Genomic DNA, 21071 nt, shown 5'->3' on the forward strand with positions numbered 1-21071 from the left:
GTTTTCTTGTATGGTATAATCTCTCCACCCTAACATGCCCTGTCATCTGCCACTACACATACACAACAAAGTTCACAGACTTTTTTAGCTACATGTAGATAGCCAGGTGCGGAGACAAGTGAGAGAGAGAGAGAGAGAGACATTCATATATTCATTTTTCACATACTTCAAAACTGCATTTCTTCAACTGCATTCCAATTCTTTTCACCTTTCATGCAAACTACATTTTATTTTACATGTAGAGTATTCACAAATGTTGTAAGAAACAAACAAACAGAAACACAGATCAACTAAAACAGAAAAAGCCCTTTCTTTAAAATAGAGATTTCTAACTATCCTGGACAAAATAAGTCTTTCCTGATTTGGAATTCTGTTGGAATGGTTTCAGGTGTATCACACGTACTAGCAATGAGGAGAAGTCTTTCTGCTTCAGCTTCTTCTAGTGACCCTTTTCCGTGATCTTCATCAACACAGCAGTTAAGAGCCTGGCTGGCTTGATAGATTACTGTCTGCTGCAAATTTATTTCATTATTGAGTTCCTAGGGAAACCAATAAAACGAGAAAAAGAACTCACTTTTTTATCACCATTTTCACTTTATTTAAAACTTCAGTTGTAACGAATCCTGTTGGATAATTTCCAAAATATCCAGAGAGTGAAGTCAAAATGAAATTGTTTCACTGTTCCAGTGTCTGGACTATGCACCAAAAACATTCAACACGCTATAAAAATTACACTATAAACATTCTTATGAAAAGACTTTCAACTCATACTGAATAAAAATTATACTCGGGGCTATGTTCGACAAAGATGTAGAAATTATCTGATTCATTTTATTTAAATTACATGTATGTTGTACATGACTTCCTTAGCATCAAAGAACCTCTAAGAGCAAAATGAAAGTTATACTTTAAGGATATTTATGACAAACGTGTTTAAATGTTTCAGCTATATCAAACAAGCTTCCAACCTGCCCAACAAAGAGGACCTTTCTCAAGTTACAATGAATTCAAGAGTGATTTACTGAGCTCCAGTGTGTCAGACACTGTTCTACTCACTCAGGGTATGGAGACGAATAAGGCTGGGCCCTTGTCCTTAAGAAGTGTACGATCTAGTACAGAAAACATTCCAAGTCTCCTTTCCACAGAAGTACATACCTGCATTTTCTGTTTGATGTTCACTTGACCAGGAAAGGCATTCTTTTTCTCATCCAACTTCGAAGTAACATCTTCCTTCCGAACAATCACTTGCTTTATTGAAGGACGTTCTGTTTCTTTGAATCTTTGAGATCTGTATGCATCAATGCTTCAGGAAATAAGGTATACTCTTAGAAATCCAGCAACACGTTGAGCACTCTCTTTTAGTGAACATGTGGAAAATGTCATTTGGTAAAAGAGAGGCTGACAAAAGTCATTCCAAAGTTTTATACAGGTGAATTATTAATAACATTATAAGTTATAAATCTAAACTATGACCCTTAGTGAGTGAATGCCTTTTGAAAACATGCTTACCTATAAAGAAGATCACGATCTTCAGAACCAATGCTATCACCTGACTCAGCTCGAGGAACACGGGTTCTTTGGAATTTCCCTGGCTTTGGACTTTCATCACTTACGCTGGAATCTTTCAATTCCAATCGAGGTGAGGAAACTAAACTCTGCAGTGAAGCACATCAGGTATTAGTAGATTTTATGGATGACACTGATTCTAAGTGATAACTCTGAGGAATTGAATAAATGCTCTATTATTAGGAAATGAAGATCCAATAAGTCAGCTGATTTATGATGCATCATAAAAACAAAGGCAAACTAAAAAATAAGTTCCCTAAATAGTAAATGAATAAAAGTTCAAAGACAGCTAAAACCTGCACTTATAACTCTCTTAAAAACTTTTTCTAATTCAATCAATTTCTCAAACTGTAGCTATTCAATTTAGGGTGATAGCTAAAAACAATAGTTGGCTCCCAATAAATGTTATTTGTCTGTCTGGTGCTATGTACTAATATACTAGTGATTTAATATTCACATTAACCCCATGATATAGGCACTACTTTTAACCTCACTTAACAGGTGAGGGAACTGTGGCAAAGAGGTTAAATAACCCGGCCAATAAACAGCCAATGGCAGAGCCAGGATTTGAGCCCAAATGTCTGACCTTTTAAACCATGTCACAGTTTGCATTTTATCCAGGGTCACAGGAAACCACTGAAGCATTTTAAGCTCTCTTTTATGAGAACTGACATCAGAGTTCCAGCATCCCCCTGGCTACAGAGTGCCAAATCCCCATGTACCAACTCAAACAAAAGGGGATCTCGTGATTGCTGTTTCTTTGTGTCCCGGGCCTGTTGACATTTAATCTTTTCTTACCTCCGGACTTACCACACCAACGGTCTGTGCTAACGGAGCAAGCAAAGACATGGAGGAGATGTTCAGTGCATCTTCCTGTTCTTCAGCGCTCTCTGCTTCTGCGTGGTCCATCTCCTCTTGGCTCTTTTCCATGTCCAGCTCACCTTCCACCAGGACATCACTGAAGATGTCATTAATTACTTTTGAACTATTGATACCATCGTCATCATCCACACTCATCTCAGTTTCACGTACCACTTCTGAAAAAGATTTCAGGAGGTGATTCTGTGACTCAGACCTTTAAGAATTAAAGGGATAGCAGAGCAGACCTAACGTTCATGTGCTTACTAAATAAACAGCAAAGCAGTGAAAGTTGGAACTGTCAAAAGCTGACTAAACACCTTGGATTTAAGAAAGAATATTAACTAAGAATGCGAACAACAAGATAATAGCCAGAAACTTCAGACTTACAAAAAAATGTTCTTTCGAGTAACTCTTTTTGTTTTTTGGGGAATGCCTTTTCACATGGCTGTCAATAATAGGAAAATATTAACAGCACTTAAGGCAGGGTTCCCAAATAACCTTCAAGAACCACTAACCTCCCTAACAGTATATAAAGAGTGTGGAAGGGCAATACATTTCCTTTCCCTATGAAAGTGAGTGATAGCTTTAATCAGATTTTCACAGGGATCTGTGACCTAAGATAACTGTTAACAGTGCTATCTCTTTGTGGAAGCTAGAATATTTCCTAGTGAAAAAAAGAGAGAAGGGTGCCTAGGTGGCTCAGCAGGTTAAGTGTCCGACTTCAGCTCAGGTCATAAACTCGTGGTTTGTGAGTTCAAGCCCCATGTTGGGCTCTATGCTGATAGCTCAGAGCCTGGAGCCTACTTTGGATTCTGTGTCTCCACCCCCCCGCCCCCCCCCCCCCGCCTCATTCTCTCCCTCTCTCAAAAATAAATAAAGACGTTAAAAATTTTTTAAAAAGAGAGAGAAAGAGGAGCACCTGGGTGGCTCAGTCGGTTAAGTGCCTGACTCTTGGTTTCAGCTCACGTCATGCATGATCCCACAGTTTCATGGGTTTGAGCCCCACATCTCTGCACTGGCAGCACAGAGCCTGCTTGGGATTCTCCCTCTATCTCCGCCCCTCCCCTGCTCACTCTGTCTGTCTCTCTCAAAATAAATAAGCTTAAAAATATTCTTTAAAAAAAGAGAATATTACAGAATCATGAGCCATTTTGAAATATAGAACATTATATATTTGAATATGTGCTTCTACCAATATATTATATCTTATAGTGAGTTCAGAATTAATAGGAAATAAAGCATAAAAACCAACCAGTCTGCTGCTCAACCTTTGGGTCTGATGTTACTTTTAAAGACTTATCCTCTTCTAAAAACAATGTGATTTTCAAAGGGCTAGACTTCGTCATTTTACGTTCAGTGAAACCTATAAAAAAATTTTAAGAAAAACCATATTACTATATGTAGGAACCTAGAATTTTTCAGTTAAGATATGTTTTGTATTCTTTTTTCTGATCATAAAACTATGCATTTCAGATCTAAAAATGTATAGAGAATCCCCCAAGACAACTGTCCTCTCTTAATGTTCCCGTCTCTCTTCCTCCCCAACAAGAGAAAGGGGACACCAATATTACCAGGCTATTTGTCCTTCCAATTCCCCTGTATGTATGCAAATGTTATATCCTTTTGTTTTATCAGAAGGTCGTCATACTATGCATGCATTTTATTTTTCACTTTTTAGAAAAAAGTGTCAATTAGAACACTTCATAAGCTAGCAATAGAAGGAAACTGAAACTACCTCAACAGAATATAGGCCACAAATGAAAAGCCACTGGCTAACATGATACTCAGTAGTGAAAAACCGAAAGCTTTTCCTTTAAGATCATGAACAAGACAAGGATGCCCACTCTCACCACTTCTATTCAGCATAGCTTTGGAAGTCCTAGTCAGAGAAAATATGCACGAAAAAGAAATAAAAAGCATCAAGATTTGAAAAGGAGAAGTAAAATTACCTCTGTTTATAGATAGTATGATATTATATGTAGAAAACACTATAAACATTCCACAAAAAATCCTGTTAGAATAAGCAAATTAAGCAAAGATGTAGAATATAAAATCAACACACAAAAATCACTTGCATTTCTGAACACTAACAAAAAAAAATCTGAAAGGGAAATTGAGAAAACAATCCCATTTACAACAGCATCAAAAAGAATAAAATACTTAGGAAAAAACCTAACCAAGGAGGTGACATAATTGTCCACTGAAAGCTGCAAAACATTGCTTAAAAACATTAAATAAGGCACAAATAGCTGGAAAGACACCCCATGATCATGGATTGGAAGACTTAATAGTGTCAAGATGTCAATAGTACTGAAAGCAATCTACAGATTCAATGCATTCTCATCAAAATCCCAGTAGCATTTTTTAGAGAAACAGAAAAGTCCATCCTAAAATTCGTATGGAGCTTCAATTCAATAAATCTTGAATATACAAAATACCTTTGAAAAAGAACAAAATTAGAAGACTGACGTATCCAGATTTCAAAACATATTACAAAACTATAGTAATCAAAACAGTATGGCACAAACACAGACCAAGGGAACAAGGGAACAAGAGAGCCACAAAAGAAAACCTCACATGTATGGTCATATGACTTTTGACAATGCTGCCAAGATGATTTAGTGAGGAAAGGACAGTCTCTTCAACAAATGAGGCTGGGAAAACTGGATATGCACATGCAAAAAATGAAGTTGGAACCTTATCTGATACCATATACAAAATTATCTCACAATGGATTAAACACTTAATTGTAAGGCTCAAAACCATAAAGCTCCTAAACATAGGAAAACATCCATGACAATGGATTTGTCAGTTTCTTGGGTGTGACACCAATAGCACAGGCCACAAAAGCACAAGCAGACAAATGGGACTACATCAAATTTAAAAACTTTTGTGCATCAAAGGATACATTCAACAGAGTTGAAAAGTCAACCTACAGAATGGGGGAAGATATTTGTAAATTGTGTATCTGATAAGAGGTTAATATATGGAATATATAACTATAACTCAACAACAAAAAGAAAATACCCTGATTAGAAAATGAGCAAAGAACATGAACAGACATTTCTCCAAAGAGGATATACAAATAGCCAACAAGCATATGAAAAGATGCTCAACACCACTAATTATAAAAGAAATGGAAATCAAAATCACAATGAGCTATCACCTCACACCCTAAAGGATGGCTACTATAAAAAAACAAAACAAAACAAAACAAAAAAACAGAAAATAACAAGTGTTGGCAAGGATGCGGGAAAATTGGAATCCTTATGCAGTGTTGGTAAGATTGTAAAATGGTGTGACTGCCACAGAAGATAGTATAATTATTCCTCAAAATACTTAAAATAGATCCACTATATGATCTAGCAATCCCACTTCTGGGTATATATCAAAAGAATTCCAAGCAGAGTTTCAAGGAGAAATTTGCATACCCAGCACTATTCACGATAACCAAGAGATAGAAGTGACCAAAATACCCATTGATAGACAATGGGTAAACAAAATGTACATATACACAACGGAGTACTATTCAGCCTTAAAAAGGAAGGAAATGCTGTCACAAGTTACAACATGGATAAACCTTGAGGACATTAAGCTAAATTAAATAAGCTAGTTACAAAAAGAAAAATACTATATGATTCCACTTAATAGGACGTTTCTAAAGTAGTCAAATTCATAGAGACAGAAAGCAGAATGGTGGCTACCGAGGGCTGCAGAGAGGAAGAAACGGAGAATGGCTGTTTAATGGGTACAGTTTCAGTTCTACAAGATGAAAAGGTTCTGGAGATCTGTTCTGCAATGATGTGAATATACTTAAAACTACTACTACTTAAAAACTGTTAGGATGGTGAATTTTAGTAATGTGTTTTTCACCAGACTTAAAAAAAAAAAACTAAAATGTTTAAGTGTCTCTGACATATTAAATGTCATTACATACAAAGCTATCTTATTCTTTTAAGCAGCTACATAATATTTGAGGACATGGATTTAGCATAATTTATTTAAACAGTTTTCTACTGATGGACATTGAGGTCATTTACACCTTATTACTAACAGTGCTACAATTCATCTCTTTGTATATACATCTTTGCACACTAGTTTTAAGAAGTCAACTTGTAGAAACACTTGTAGAGGAGCTAAATTAAAGAGCATGCACACTTTACAATTCAACAGATACTACTGAATCTTTCTCAAAAAAAAACAAAAAAAAAAACAAAAAAAAAACAGAGTGGTAGTAATTTATCCTCCCATCAAGAGCATGAGTCCTGAGTCTGGAAAGAGAACTATGGAAGAAGCATATTGCATGGCTGAACATTAAAGAATGAGTAGAAATAAAGACATTAATCTATCTTTTTACATTGAAGCAGTATTTCCGCTTTCCAATGCAATTTCCAAAACTCCAGTAGACTGAAAGCTACATATAAGTGGAGCAGAAGTGGAAAATGCTGACCTGTAGGTTCTGTGCTGGAAGGTTTTCCTGGTGTTTGATTTTCTGTCACCTTTTCCGTTACTGGAAGCGATGAGGTATTTGAAACAGCTTGGTGTTTTTTGAGGGGAGTGTTCTGACAGTGAATTTCCTGCAGAAAGGAAATGAAGATTTTATTTCTCAAAACTATAGATTTTTTTGTCTATTTTTACATGTTATTAAATGAAACAAACACAAATCATTCTTTTATATAAGCTTCCTCAGAACAAAACAATGTATGTGAAAGGTCCCAGCCATGTTTAGATCGCAAGAAGCCCTCAGTGCTGGTTCATTATTCTTGGTAATTCCCAGTACGTACAACTTTTAACAGACTAGGAGGCAGGAATGAAAATTCACATCAGAGTAGTTTTAGATAAACTGATTTAAGTGAAATCCACACAGAGAAAAGTAATTCCCCATATGTCACTTATCTCCTCCCACACCTATAAAATCTACTGACAGTTCCTGCATCAGGATTCCCCTAAATGGTTACTCAGGAGTAAAAGGCCAAGAAAACAAAGAACCAAAAACAGATCTGAAAAGAAGGAAGGAAAAGAAAAAACAGGAAATCCCTCTGAGTCTTTTTTTAATCATTTATAAAGGCAATGGAAGAGAAACATTCATTGTTTCGGAAAAGGCTTTATGATTAAAGCAATAGTAGAAATAATCAAGTAAGAATAAGAATAACAGCAACTAATGCTTAGTAGAGCCTCATTTGTGCCAGTCACCTTTCCAAGTACTTGGCATTGCCTCCCTGAGTCCTCCCAATAACCCTGTAAGTTAGGTGCTACTACCTCCATTTTACAGATGAGAAGACCGAGACACAGACGAGTTCAGCAACTTGCACACTCGGCTAGTAACTGGCAGGGCCAGTTTACAAACCTACACATTCTTATTCCCGATGTAATTTCAGACCCTGTTGTCTCTCGAATTAGAAGAAGCTTTTGATGCACGAACACAGGGTAAATTATCGAATGCTGTGCTGCAGACCTGGCTCTCTTGTGAAGGCAGGACTTCCCTACAATATTCTGTAGTAAAGGTGGTTCTCTCCCCTAGACCCTGACGGCATGAGGGACAGCCCCTCTCCAGTCTCTAACACTAATTCCAAGCTCTCAGTAATCCTCTCCTCCTGCCCCTGCTCCTCTAGGCTCACGCCCCCTGATTACACTGCACTCACCATCCCGCCTCTCCAGTCCAACACCTGCCATCACCTGGGTGATCTCAGTAGCCTCTTACAAAAAAAGAAAATTGTAAGCAGCAAGAGATAACTCTTTTACAAAAGTCCGAATGAAAAGGAGGCAAAGAAAGGGGGGGGTAAACAGGGGTCAGGAGAGTAGTTTTGGTTTTAAGATAACAGATAACAGCTTGCTATATGCGGATGGGAAGCATTAGCACATTCCTTCCTTCCTTCAAGGACAAATTTATTGAGCCCCTACTGTGATCCAAGCACTAACAACAAAGATAAAGATGGATAAGGTCCTTGTGGACAGTGGTGGAAAGCAAAGGTAGAACAATTACAGGAAGATAAGTATTCCAGTCGAGGTAAATACAGGATGACATGGTGAAAAAAAAGAGGGGCCACTTAGGAAAAGGGCCAAGCAAAGATTTCCAGAGGGGACTAGAGTTTGACCTATTCCTAATGAAGTAGGAGCTCACCACAGAGATACTCTGTGCGGACAGAACAGCAAGGCAAAGGCCAAGAGATCTGAAAACGTGGATACATTTGAGAAACTGCAAATAGTCTACATGACAGGACTGAAGCACACGTGTGGAGGAGCAGTGAGGAGCCAGATTCTGAATGATTCTGGATGTCAAGCCAAGCACTTGAGACATTTTCTGATGATAGCTATGGAAAACTTTCCAGGATTTTAAGGAAGTGAATACACAAATATCTGCTTTATAAGACTATTTCCCTGGCAACAGTGGGTAAGGTGGACAGGAAAACAGCCAGACTAGAAGCAGGGTTTTCAATACAAAGTTCTGGAAGTGATTAAGGTAACGGCAGAGGAAAACAGAGAGGACAGGCAGCTTGTGACATATTTTGAAAACATCCAATGATGTGTACGTGTGTGTGTGTGTGTGTGTGTGTGTGTGTGTGTGCGCGCGCGCGCGCATGCTAGGGGAAGATATAGTAATAAGAGGAGGTGGAAAGACACAGTAATAAAAGGAAGGAGCCAAGGAAGAACTCCCAGACTGTTTTAGCTGATGAGGTATAGAACAAAGACCTAGGTGAAAACAGAGACTCCGTGGAGAATATACTTCTGCGAAGCAGAGAGAAATCCACTAGCTAGCCAGGACAGGAGTTCAGGAGAGAGGTGAACACAGCATAGCTAAGCACCTTAGCATTTGTGTGCTTGGCTGAAGCTAAACATGAGGACAGAGAAGAGAAGCCCCAGGGCAAACGAGGAGAAAACAGGGTTAGGTCAGAACCCTGGGAAACATGATTTGTTAATCAAGAGAACTAGTAAAACAAAATCAATTAAATAGATCTTTGTCAAAGTATACTGGTTAAATGTATAGTTCTATTTCTACTGGTACCCACTTTAAATATAATTCTATTATTTTTAGCTGAAAAGTATATCCTAATACAGTATTTTGTACAAGTAGGCATGTAAATGAAGCAGAAAATAATTTACACGAAGGGACTTGGTTGAAGGCTGATTAATGAAATTTGACAGTAGGTAATATAGGAATAAACAGAAATTTGGGACATAATTGGTGACTGAAAAGGATTATGGATAGTCTGAAAGTGTGGTTGTGGGGAGGGTATACAATCAGTACTAAAATAAGTAGATTCTGAGAAACACTTTAGAACCAGCATGTAAGTAGAATATTAAAAGAAATGTGAAATAAATTGAATGATGAGAAGTTTTAAAATTTGATTTTAGGTAGGTCATCAGTGAATATGTTAAGAGTTCCACTGAATGGGAAAACATCACAAGAGAAAAGCAGAGTTGGAATGCATGCTGAAGGAGTTTATGAGTGGAAAGTGGCACAGTAAATTGGGACGGGATAAAGAAGTGTTTTACAACCAAACAGAACCAAGTTAGATCCCAGCACTGCTTTGGTGCCAGGTTCACTTTCATATTTCTTGTTTACACCACCTGTTTGGTTTCTAGTTGTTTGCTTCTCGAGCTTTCGCCTTTTTCTGCACTCCATAAATTGCCTTTGTCAAATCGGCCACGAAGACATGCTAGTTCTTTCTCACGTTCCTAAAACAATCAAAAGCTCTATTTGATACGAGAGCAATAGTATGTTTAAGAATAATATACAAACATTACTAAACTTTGCTTGTCTTCAGTTTTAAAGGTAAAAATTCACAATATTCATGGAATACAAGACAAAGTATTTCTAACTTGAAATAAGTGATACAAAGAATCACGATGCTATTTATCTCAGTCAAAAGACTGGTATCAGAATTCATAATTGGATTTCTAGGTCCTATGTCGAGACCACATGATGAATAGTGTTAAAAACAGTAAGCCAGACCTGCTTGAGCTGTTGTGCCAAATGAGTAGTAGATGAAGATGTGTTTTGCTTGAATAATCTTTCTTGGATGGCTCTTGTATTTGGAGTGATAATGGGGGTTCTTTGGGGTGTGCTCCGAGCAGGACTTTGTTTGCCGTGTTCTTGACAACGCTCTCCAAAGCGCTCCAGGAAAGGCTTAATTCCTGCTCCTCCTACAGAAAACACACACATTTTGGAGGCCATTTAGAAGAAATAACAATTATCATGTCTATTGAAAAAGTTCTAAAATCCAGTAATGGCTCTAAAATGCTTTCATTCTATTTAGAATACTCATTGGGAAAGTAAACAGTAGGAAAATAGCTTTATAAAAGAAATTTACCATACTATTCTATTTAATTCAAAGTCCTAAAATTTATAAGATTTTGTTCCTTAAAAAAGAAAGAAGAATTAAAAAAATTTTAAAAGATAGAGTGATGGGGCGCTCTGGTAGATTGGGTGGCTCAGTGGGTTGAGCGTACTCTCTCTCTAAAAAAAAAGGGGGGTGAGGTAGAATAAGAGAGCAGTGGGAGTTAGAAAACCTTTCAACTACATAATCAGAACTGGAAATACTCCTAAAGGATTGGAGATTCACAGTGTGTTTATTAATAGCACTCCCTGACCACCAAGTGCCCGAGCCATGATCACTCAACTACTTATATTTCTATAGCCCAATGTATTTCATCTTGCTTTTAGCAAGTCTAATATACTAAAACCCAGGGATTAAATCCTTCTCTCCCAAAAGAAAAATTAGAGATCATTCACTTTATCAAGGGATGTCTTCACTCTATAAAGTCTTAAACCAGTATTCCTTTGAAATAATATGAAGTACATTTAAAGTAGAACAAATGAGGGGCGCCTGGGTGGCTCAGTCGGTTGAGCGTCTGACTTCAGCTCAGGTCATGATCTCATGGTCCGTGAGTTCGAGCCCCACATCGGTCTCTATGCTGACAGACCTGACCCTGGAGCCTGCTTCGGATTCTATGTCTCCCTCTCTGTTGGCCCCTCCCCCACTTGTGCTCTGTCTCTCTCTCAAAAATAAATGTTAAAAAAAAAAATTTAAAGTAGAACAAATGGGGGGTGCCTGGGTGGCTCAGTCAGTTGAGCATCTGACTTTGGCTCAAGGTTCATGAGTTCAAGCCCCACATGGGGCTCTCTGCTATCAGCAGGCCCTCTGCTGTCAGCATAACCCACTTTGGATCCTCTGTCCCACTTCTCTCTGCCCCTCCCCCACTTAATCTCTCTCTCTTTCTCTCTCTCTCTCCCCCCCACTCTCAAAATAAATAAATAAACTTTAAAAAAGAAAAGTAGAACAAATGGGATATATGCCACCCCCATCATGAAGATGATAGGGTTGTACTATATGAAAAGAGGCTTATCTCTATCAGAAATCAGCATTTTCCTACAAAAGTCCAGATAGTAAATATTTTGGGCTTTGCAGGCCCATTTGGCCACTGTCATAACTACTCAACTCTGCACTGAAGCATGAAAGCAGCCCCAAACAACATGTAAATAAATGGGCATGGCTATGTTCCAATAAAACTTTATTTGCAAAAACAGGTAAAGGGCACAATTTGACCTAAGACTCCACATGTCACTTCACACCATTATCTCTAACTAAAATCCACTAAGAATAGGTGTGCCTGGGTGGCTTAAGCATCTGACTTCGGCTCGGGTCATGATCTCGTGGCTCGTGAGTTTGAGCCCTGAGTCAGGCTCTGTGCTGACAGCTCAGAGCCTGAAGCCTGCTTCAGATTCTGTGTCTCCCTCTCTCTCTGCCCTCCCCTGCTCATGCACGTGTGCACGCGCTCTCTTTCTCATTCTCTCTGTCAAAACAAATAAACATTAAAAAAAAAAACATTTTAAACAAAATCCACTAAGAAGACAAAGAAACATGTAAGTTAAATATCTCTGAGGCCTGATAATAAATTCTGGGCATATCCAATAGCCAAGAATAATAATAATAATAATAAAAAAGTCTTCTTATCTATGCCATAAGTCTTCAGAAAATTGGGGATAACTAGTTCTATTCCATGTGGGGATTTTGCTATTGCTTCAAATTCTCATTTCAGCTCCTCTGGAAACTGACTACTGCTTTCCTAGCCCATAACTAATGGATTCCCACTGTTATCTCTCTCTACTTCTCTTTCATAATGAACTACTGTTTCCGAGACATTGTATTTTTAAGAAGTTAAAATTTTGAACTGAAAGTCTTTCCAAAAGCAATTCTAATGAAAAAGAATATTGTTCAAAGTAAATTATATCTCTATATATTTGAACCACGCTTTTTAGTCCTGGGTTTCTCAACCAACAGCATGTGGGGGTATGCCAGAAGGTTTAAGCCCCCACAAGATAAATACGGATTTCTAGGAACATCAATTTACTATAGGGAATTTCGAACTTTCACATGTATATACTCACACACAATATAACCACATACAAATATAATTAGGAGTGGAGTCATTTGTATACAACTCATTTTCCTTTGCTATCAGGGGTGCCTTCATATTTAAGTTTGGAAAGCATTGCTCTGCACACTTGGTTTTAAGAACGTTTCTCCATTATGCCCTTAAAATGTGATTTCCAGTTCTATACGCTTTGTCTCCATCAAAAAGTATGGAAGAAAGAAACTACATGGTCATTCTAGAAAAAAACCATGTTTAAGTTGTTAAAATGTAACAAGTTACATACTTTGACCAGTAACTGGACAAGTCTACACTAATGAATATTCATTCAATGAGTTAGAGCTGAATTTGAAGAAGTTCCATTTTATACATTCAGACACTTGCCATGGCAAACCACGAACATACAATTCATGACTGGACACTTAAAACGCTGAGAACAGACATTCTGAAAACAGTCAGCAGTAACTAGATTTTTAAAAAGATACATAACCTGGTGTTGCAGATTTGTCTTTAGATTGAGACTGCCGACATATTTCTCTATTTAATTCTTCTTTGGGCCCAACTGTCTGGGACACGGTTGACTTCCCAGTTGATTTCGGTACCTCTGTTTTCAGGAGACTAACAGGAGTTTTCTGAAGTAGCTCAGGATTTTGTACCTCACAATTTTTAGCATCAGCAAGGGATACAGTAGAAGATTTCACTGGGGAAGAAGCAGCTTTCTGAAACATGATAACACTTAGGGTAAATAACAATATTCATAATATCTAAAGGTAGACTTAAAACAAGTTAAATTTTATTTGCTTAGTAGCCTTTAAGTAAACTTATGAAAAACAATTTTTCCCCCTAATAGATCAAACCATTTTGAAAGGCTTGACAAAAAATCAACTTAGAAAATGCTTACTATTTGGGGTGCCTGGATGGCTCAGCCAGTTAAATGACTCTTGATTTCAGCTCAGGTCATGATCTCACAGTTCGTGAGTTCGAGCCCCAAGTCAGTCTCCGTGCTAACAGTGCAGAGCCTGCTTGGGATTCTCTCTTTCTCTCTCTCTCTCTCTCTCTCTCTCTGCCTCTCCCCTTCTTATGCTCTCTCTTTCTCTCAAAACATGTAAAAAGAACTTAAAAAAGAAGAAAATGGTACTCTTTAAATTATAATATATAATTTAGTCTGCATAATATATTGAGGAGTAATTTCATGTAAGGGATAGGGTCACTCCCTATTTTAAAAACCAATTTCTTTTATATTATCTCACTAGCACCTTTATAAATGTTAAGCATATTAGAGCACATTGCATATTTTTGGTATTTTAATTAAGTCAGTATTAATTTAACAAAATCATATGTATTTGATGGCTAACTATAACATATTAAGTGTTTTATGCGAAGCACTTTGCTGTGGGTTTTATACACATTGTCTCATTTAATCTTCCCAATAACCCTTTCTTTCCCATTTTACAGATGGGAAAATAAGGTTTTACAAGATTAATGTCTAAAGCCACATTTTCAATTACGTGGCAGAGCTTGGGTTGAATGCAACTCTATCAAATTCCCAAACCTGGCTCTACATTTAAAAACAATGCACAGAAACATACTACTCTTTTGCTTTTCTATTTTTTAAAATTGTTTTTGAAAGCTGTTGATGTAATTCATGTGCAAGGGAAAACTTTCAAACATTTCAAAAGAACATATGGTAAAATTATCATACCCACCCTTGACAATCTTGTTCAGCAAATGCCTTCGGAAGGCAACTTTAGCTACTAGTTTATTAAATGTCCCTTCAGAGAAATTTGATATCTTATATTTATACACATACGTAAAGCATTCTGCAGAGAAAATAATTATCAGTTGCTCTCCCTGATGACTAAGAAGAGGCTCCATCATTCCATTATTATTATATACCTTGGAATTGTATGAACTTAGTGTAATTTAGTTGTCAATTACTAATTTATTTGGTATAGGCTACCAAATTTAGGATTTTTACTTTCTACACCCCCAATTTCTAAAAATACATACAAACACCATGTATATAAGATACATACCTACACACACATACACATTATCACTTATAACCAAAAAGAAAAGGTTTCCCAAGACTGATACTGCATGACTTACCACAGAGCTGGAAACTGTAGCATCATTCAAAGATGCACCCACGGCACTCGAGGACGGAGCTTTATTCAAAGAGGCCTCACCATCCCTTTGGGAACAGCATGCAGCTTCCTGCTTGACACTGCTGCTATTGATCCTAGCAGATGCTCCACTTGCAGAGGAAAATTTGGATAAACAAGTGGTACCAGGCTGTTCTTGTGCACTGTTTTGCTTTGCAGATGAGTAATTTACATCATCTTCCCACGAGCAAATAGTTGCGGCAAGGTTGGCCAGACGGCCCCTTCTACCAACTGGAGTTGCCGAGGCATCTGCAGGGGGTGGTTTGGGAGGCGAGGCAGCCCTTCCCTCTGATGGCATTGGTGACATAAGTGAGCTTTCGGGTATCTCATCTGAAAATGTTTTCAGAAAAAGAGTAAGACCCATGTTCAGGAGTGACGCATATGTGTAATCCCAGGATCGTTCCACTCAGAATTTTAAGAAGAGGTTCGTAGAGGGGTGCTTGGGTGGCTCAGTCAGTTAAGCATCTAACTTCGGCCCACATCATGATCTCACTGTTGGTGAGTTTGAGCCCCGCATCAGGCTCTCTGCTGTCAGCACAGAGCCGGCTTCAGATCCTCTGTCCCCCTGCCCCCCGCCCCGTGTCCCTCCCCCATTTGCTTTCTCTCTCTCGAAAACAAATTTTAAAAAGTTTTAAAAAAATAAAGAAGTTAGTAGGTTTCAGAACTAATAAAAAGCTCTCGTATGCATGAAACTACAAGCTGCTTAAATTTGACAATACCTTATCAAATCAGAGGATACTTAATCCAAATTAAAACAAAAAGAAACCCACAAACTTCTTATACTTATTTTTTTCAATTTTTAATGGATCATGAATGCCCGAAGGTACTGTACCTTTAGGTTATATTTTTAGAATTAAATCATTTTGTTACACTACTGCACAATTTAAGCTTACAGATGCCACAGGTACTTTTTGTTTTAAAAATGGAGTAAACCAGTGCTGTACAATCGAACTTCCTGCAATGATGGAGACGTTCCATATCCATGCTACCTAGTAGAGTAACCAACCACTAGCCAGCCACATGTGGCTAGTGAGCACTTGAAATGTAGCTAGGGCAACTCAGAAACCTCATTTCATTTCATTGTAATTAATTTAAATCTTAAAAGCTACCTATGGCTATTGTCTCCAGAATTGGATAGCACAGAGCTAGACAGCAGTGTTTTTCCACAGTTACTTCATTTGGAGATAGATCTCACGTTAGTAATGGATAGCTGACGAAGGCCTGTACGCATTCCTCCTCTGTACAAACCCTTTTTGTCTCTGCACATAATTATGCTCAAGTCGGTCTCATCTTAAAGCTAAACACAAACACCCTCTCAGCAACATATACCCCTCTGCAGCTGCCCCTCTTGCCCTGCACAAATATTCTCTCACCACTCAGCTCCCTTCAACCTGCCTCTGCCTACACCGCAGCCCACAAGTTGCGTTTGCTGTTGTCACTAGATGCCAGTGCACACTCTGTAGGCCTTGTGTTTCTGCTGGTGACATCATGCTCTGCTAGTTCTGTCCTTGTGCCAGATCTTCCGTGGTGTCCTTGCAACTACCGACCACTTCCATTCGGCTACCACCCAAGCACCTCAAATAACATATCTGACGTTGAGACTGCCCCAAACATGTTCCTCCTCATCATGACCTCTTCCTCCTCCCTTCACCTCCTCCACCATCCAGGCATCAAGTTCCAGAGATTGTCTCCTAAATCTTATAGATCTGGCCTCTCCCCTTCACTTCCACAGGCCTTCATCCCACACGTGGACTATAACACGAGCCTTCTAACTGATCCTCCTGCTCGAGTCTCTGCCCTATTCAGTCCCTCCTCACTTCTGATGCCAGAGTGATCTCTCTACGACATTTGCCCACTTAAACTCTTCCAGTACGCCACCATCACCTCCTGGTTAAATTCCACATGCTCTGGACCCCTGCTGCTTTCTTCAAACTGATGTCTTGTTTTTCTGCCCACAAAATACCTACTCTTTATGCACACGGTCTGTTTATGGTAACTCTGCTTTTTAGGCATTCTGTTGCTTCTGCCTAGGATACCTCCTCCACTGTCTGAAGCCAGTGGTCCCTCGGAGTCCAGGTTGATTGCCTCTGCCTCCTCCAGAAAGTCTTCCCGGAACCCCACCGCCCTTGCAAGACCCCTTTGCATACCTCTGTTGCTTTCCTGAGAATAAGCCCTGTCCTCTATGCAGATGACGGTTTTATTATCATGTTTTAGGAATGAGCTTACTGGAACTCTAGCTCTACTAACTGTTCTCAATCAGAAAAGAAGCTTCAGATAAGTTCTATTTTAGTATAGTTCCTCATTTAATTGGCTGCTACCCACATCCTGGATAACATTCACTAAATCATTCATCGCAAGTGCTTTATTCTCAAGTGTCAGTGCTTAGAATCAGACAGGCTATGCCTTAATGAGATTTATTTTCAAAGCTGAGGTAGGCATGTGTTAACATTTGCTTTCAAAATGTTCAAAATCACTGCTACAATGCTTTCTTCTCTAGAATGTTGAGGGTCTTATCTGTTCTAAGCGTGGATTCTGTCACAGCCCTCTCTCCACTATCCATAAATACCTCCTACAAAACAGAAATGGGACATCCTTGTGTTTAGGAACATGTACCAGTTAGCCTCCTTGGGCACTGTAAAGCATGGTGAGCCCTGCCCACTACTAAGATAAATAGGCATAACAGACAATATGGAACATCTGTACTCTGTTACATGCCCCAAAATACCAAGTAGGTCAGGGCACCTGGGTGGCTCAGTTGGTTAAGCGGCTGACTTCAGTTCAGGTCATGGTTGCGTGCTTCGTGACTTTGAGCCCCATGTCAGGCTCTGTGCTGACAGCTCAGAGCCTGGAGCCTGCTTTGCATTCTGTGTCTCTCCCTCTCTCTGCTCCTCCCCTTCTCCCCACACCCCAAAATAAATAAACATTAAAAAAAAAAAAAAGCTAAAAGTCATCAGGTAAGTTATAGCAGGCAAGAGTTGAGCGCTAGAGTCAAACTACTGAGCTTGGAATTTTAGCTTCTAATTCTAGGCAGGCCTCTTGCTCTCTCCAAACCCAGTTTCCTCTTCAATACCATGAACATAAAAGTGGGATGTATGTCATTAGATTTCTATAGGAATTAAATGCTATATTAGAACAAATAATGTTTAGAATGCCTAGCACTTTACACAGTATTTGCTCTTGAAATTACCATCACTGCCAAAAAGAATAACTTTAAATGCTCTACTGTCCAATACTTACCAAAATTTCAGACAAAAAGAATTAATATTTACGAAAGACTGCCTAAATCTGTGTAATGCATCCATTTCTTCAAGTCACTTGGTCTCAATTCTGTCTACGCATCAGAGTAACATACAGAGCTTAAAAAAAAAAAAAAGACAAAAGCACACCCCAGGGCTCCACCACACTCCTGAGATTCTAATCCAACAGTCCAAATGTTTCCGTTACACGGATCCAGGCCGAAAGCCAAAGCTAGAGGAACATTTCCTTGGGTAAGGCCCAGTTGCCAGTGAGCTGTCCACCTGTACTGTGCTGGCTCTCTTTGCAACTGTGCTTACTGAACTGAGCTTGGAGCCAGGCCGCCTGCCTACCTTGAAAAACCTTACACATTTACTACCTTCTGCAGAGTCATCTTTCAGGACCCAGGAAAGAAAGTTCTCTTGGGTCTTAGTTCCGGCCATGGTTCTGCTTTCATCTTGTAAACAAACACCAGTCACGTAACTGATGGTGTTTCACCTCTTTGCATGGGCTGCTAGTAAGTTCAGAACTCTGGCAAGTGAGATGGACCTTAAAGCCTGTATTTAATAAAATAATTTTACCCTTCCCTTCTTTGTTTTTCCTTCCCTTCACCCTGGAATTTCCTTATTTTTCTTGTTTTGTAATATAGTTATTTTTGTAAGTCATCTCAAGGCTTTTTTTTTTTGTAAGAAGATAGGAGACAAAATTGATCATAGAACACATAATCCTGCTGCATGACGGCTAATTTGATGTGACACTCTCCATCTGAGTATGAGATGGGTCACTTCACTGGGTCCCAGCACCTTAGCGTAACATGCTTTATAGGTGCTCAGTAAGTGTGTTAGTGTTCTCTCCCCTCTATTAAATAGTACTGCATACTTTAGCCACTCAAATTTATTTAATTAGTTAATCCATCAAATGAGATTTCTTGCATATAGAGCTGAAGATCAGCAAGGCTAATAATGCCAAGGTAAGTTTGTTCTCTATTGTTTTTAATTGAAAATATAAGATGATTCTGTCATAAGACCACGCTTTTGTGAGCTGGTCTAAGAACCTCATCAGCACCCACTTCAATGAGAACACAACCAACTTATAAATATGCTATTGATATACAAACCATTTGTAGGCAACGGATACTCAGGAGATAGATAAAACAGAAGCGTTTATCTTTCGTGTGTTAACCAATAAATCAGATTTTCAACCTACCAAGTTGAGTCTTCTTGAAACAGATTTGAAGGACCATGCCATCCCTCTAATTCATACCTGTCATGTCATTATTATCCCAATGGCGCCGCTGCTCTGCCAGTCTTTGCATTCGTGTTTTCACTGAGGAGGCTGCCCTCGCTTCCAGTCTTGAGTTAAGCCCTGTCCTCACGCCCGGCAGCGGTGCCGGGACAGCCTCGGGATCACTGACAGGAGCTGGCGTCTGTGGCTGTGCCTGAGGAGGCAGAGGACTTGGAGGACAGGCTTTTGCAGAAGCTGACTCTACTGGCTTTTCATTTTCCAAGTTAGAAACTTCTACTTCAGCGTTGTCAGAACAGCGTTTTTTTGATGGTGATGGTTTTGTACAAGATTTCTCTAGATTAAAAAGGACACCCCCCCCCAAAAAAAACATTCAGAAGTCCGCCATTTCTCATAGCCTAAAAAACTTGCAGTAGGTACGTGACAAATCATTTTAAAAACATCATGTTTCTCTAGACTCTTTAAATGATTTTCCTTGCAACAAGAAATATGTAAAATTCTACTTTTAGTGACTTAGAAATCTGATATGAAAGATTTCTTTTTCAGCAAATATATAATTTCTAGTTTAAAACACCTGAATGAAAAGATATTCAAATAATATTCTCCAGACATATGCCTGATACTTTATGTAGTCTTAAGACGCTAGGAAATAAAAAGTGCATACACATATAATAAGCAAATGTTTTGAATGATTTCAAAGATCACACAGCCCAATTACCTCATTTTTAGATAAGGAAACCCAAACGCAGAGCAATTATGTTACCTGCCTAAAGCAACACAGCTAAGGGTAGAAACAGGCTTTCTGTTTTTAAAACAATCTTTCGTGAACCACACCATATACATGCAATATATATATATCATACACGCAATATATATATACAATAAATACCATGTATGTCTGACATATAGGTCACATATGTGTAATATATATACCATGCATGTGTAACAACTCACGTGTGTAATATGTATACCATATATATGTGATATATATGGTATTCCTTCCTTCAAAATGTATAAACATATGAAAATAAATTCCTATTCTATGGTTAGCTTACAAAGTAACTGTGAGCCTGCTCCATGCCCCCATCTCTTGTAATATTGATTTTGCCTTCTGTAATGCTCTTTTTCTATTTGTATTTTTAAATTTATACTAAGGAAAATTATTATCTCCAGACTATTCCACACTCTAGGAAAACACTAAAGCAGCCAGCTTACTGATGCAGGCTGGGGATGCCAGGATTTAGGAAAGAATAAGTTAAATTTCTAGGTGAGTTTAGGTTTGTTTATTTGTGTGTATTTATTTGTTTTTGTTTAATTCACTGGTTCTTAAATTAACAACCTATACATCGAGCCTAGCTCTAGAGAGCTGGTTCAACTGACAGAGGATGAGAATACTCACTAAATATCAAGCATCTGTGAGCAGGTAAGCCTTTCGCTGCCCTACTCATGCCAGAGACACTATCTGAACTGGGTGGTCAGCTATTCTGGCATCATTGGGGTGGATAAAGTCCATGCCACCACTGTGTAATTAAGTGTTCCCCTGCTCCTTTACTTTTCTTCCCTTGGGGGTTTTAAATAACCTTAGGTTGAGGAAAATAAAGCTCAACCAATTAATTTGAAGTATTTATT

The 21071-nt window shown here is 38.6% G+C and overlaps 1 protein-coding gene across 5 annotated transcripts in view; it reads right to left on the minus strand.

Annotated features, from left to right (window-relative positions):
- The window catches only part of ANLN (anillin, actin binding protein), a 46819-nt gene that overhangs the window by 18810 nt on the left and 6938 nt on the right, over positions 1 to 21071 (minus strand). For 3 of the 5 annotated variants that reach the window (XM_015065025.3, XM_053218226.1, XM_027075266.2), the window contains exons 3-13: positions 19464 to 19778; positions 14911 to 15296; positions 13292 to 13520; positions 10382 to 10572; positions 9997 to 10104; positions 6878 to 7004; positions 3680 to 3790; positions 2365 to 2603; positions 1510 to 1655; positions 1156 to 1303; positions 404 to 539 (exon numbers count right to left, since the gene is read on the minus strand). In XM_015065025.3, the coding sequence (XP_014920511.2) occupies positions 404 to 539; positions 1156 to 1303; positions 1510 to 1655; positions 2365 to 2603; positions 3680 to 3790; positions 6878 to 7004; positions 9997 to 10104; positions 10382 to 10572; positions 13292 to 13520; positions 14911 to 15296; positions 19464 to 19778 (2136 nt within the window). The remainder of the gene's footprint in view (positions 1 to 403; positions 540 to 1155; positions 1304 to 1509; positions 1656 to 2364; positions 2604 to 3679; positions 3791 to 6877; positions 7005 to 9996; positions 10105 to 10381; positions 10573 to 13291; positions 13521 to 14910; positions 15297 to 19463; positions 19779 to 21071) is intronic. The other 2 variants (XM_053218227.1, XM_027075267.2) reach the window with 1 other exon arrangement.

The sequence above is a fragment of the Acinonyx jubatus genome, chromosome A2 (genome assembly GCF_027475565.1).
Source record: "Acinonyx jubatus isolate Ajub_Pintada_27869175 chromosome A2, VMU_Ajub_asm_v1.0, whole genome shotgun sequence".
Lineage (NCBI taxonomy): Eukaryota > Metazoa > Chordata > Mammalia > Carnivora > Felidae > Acinonyx > Acinonyx jubatus.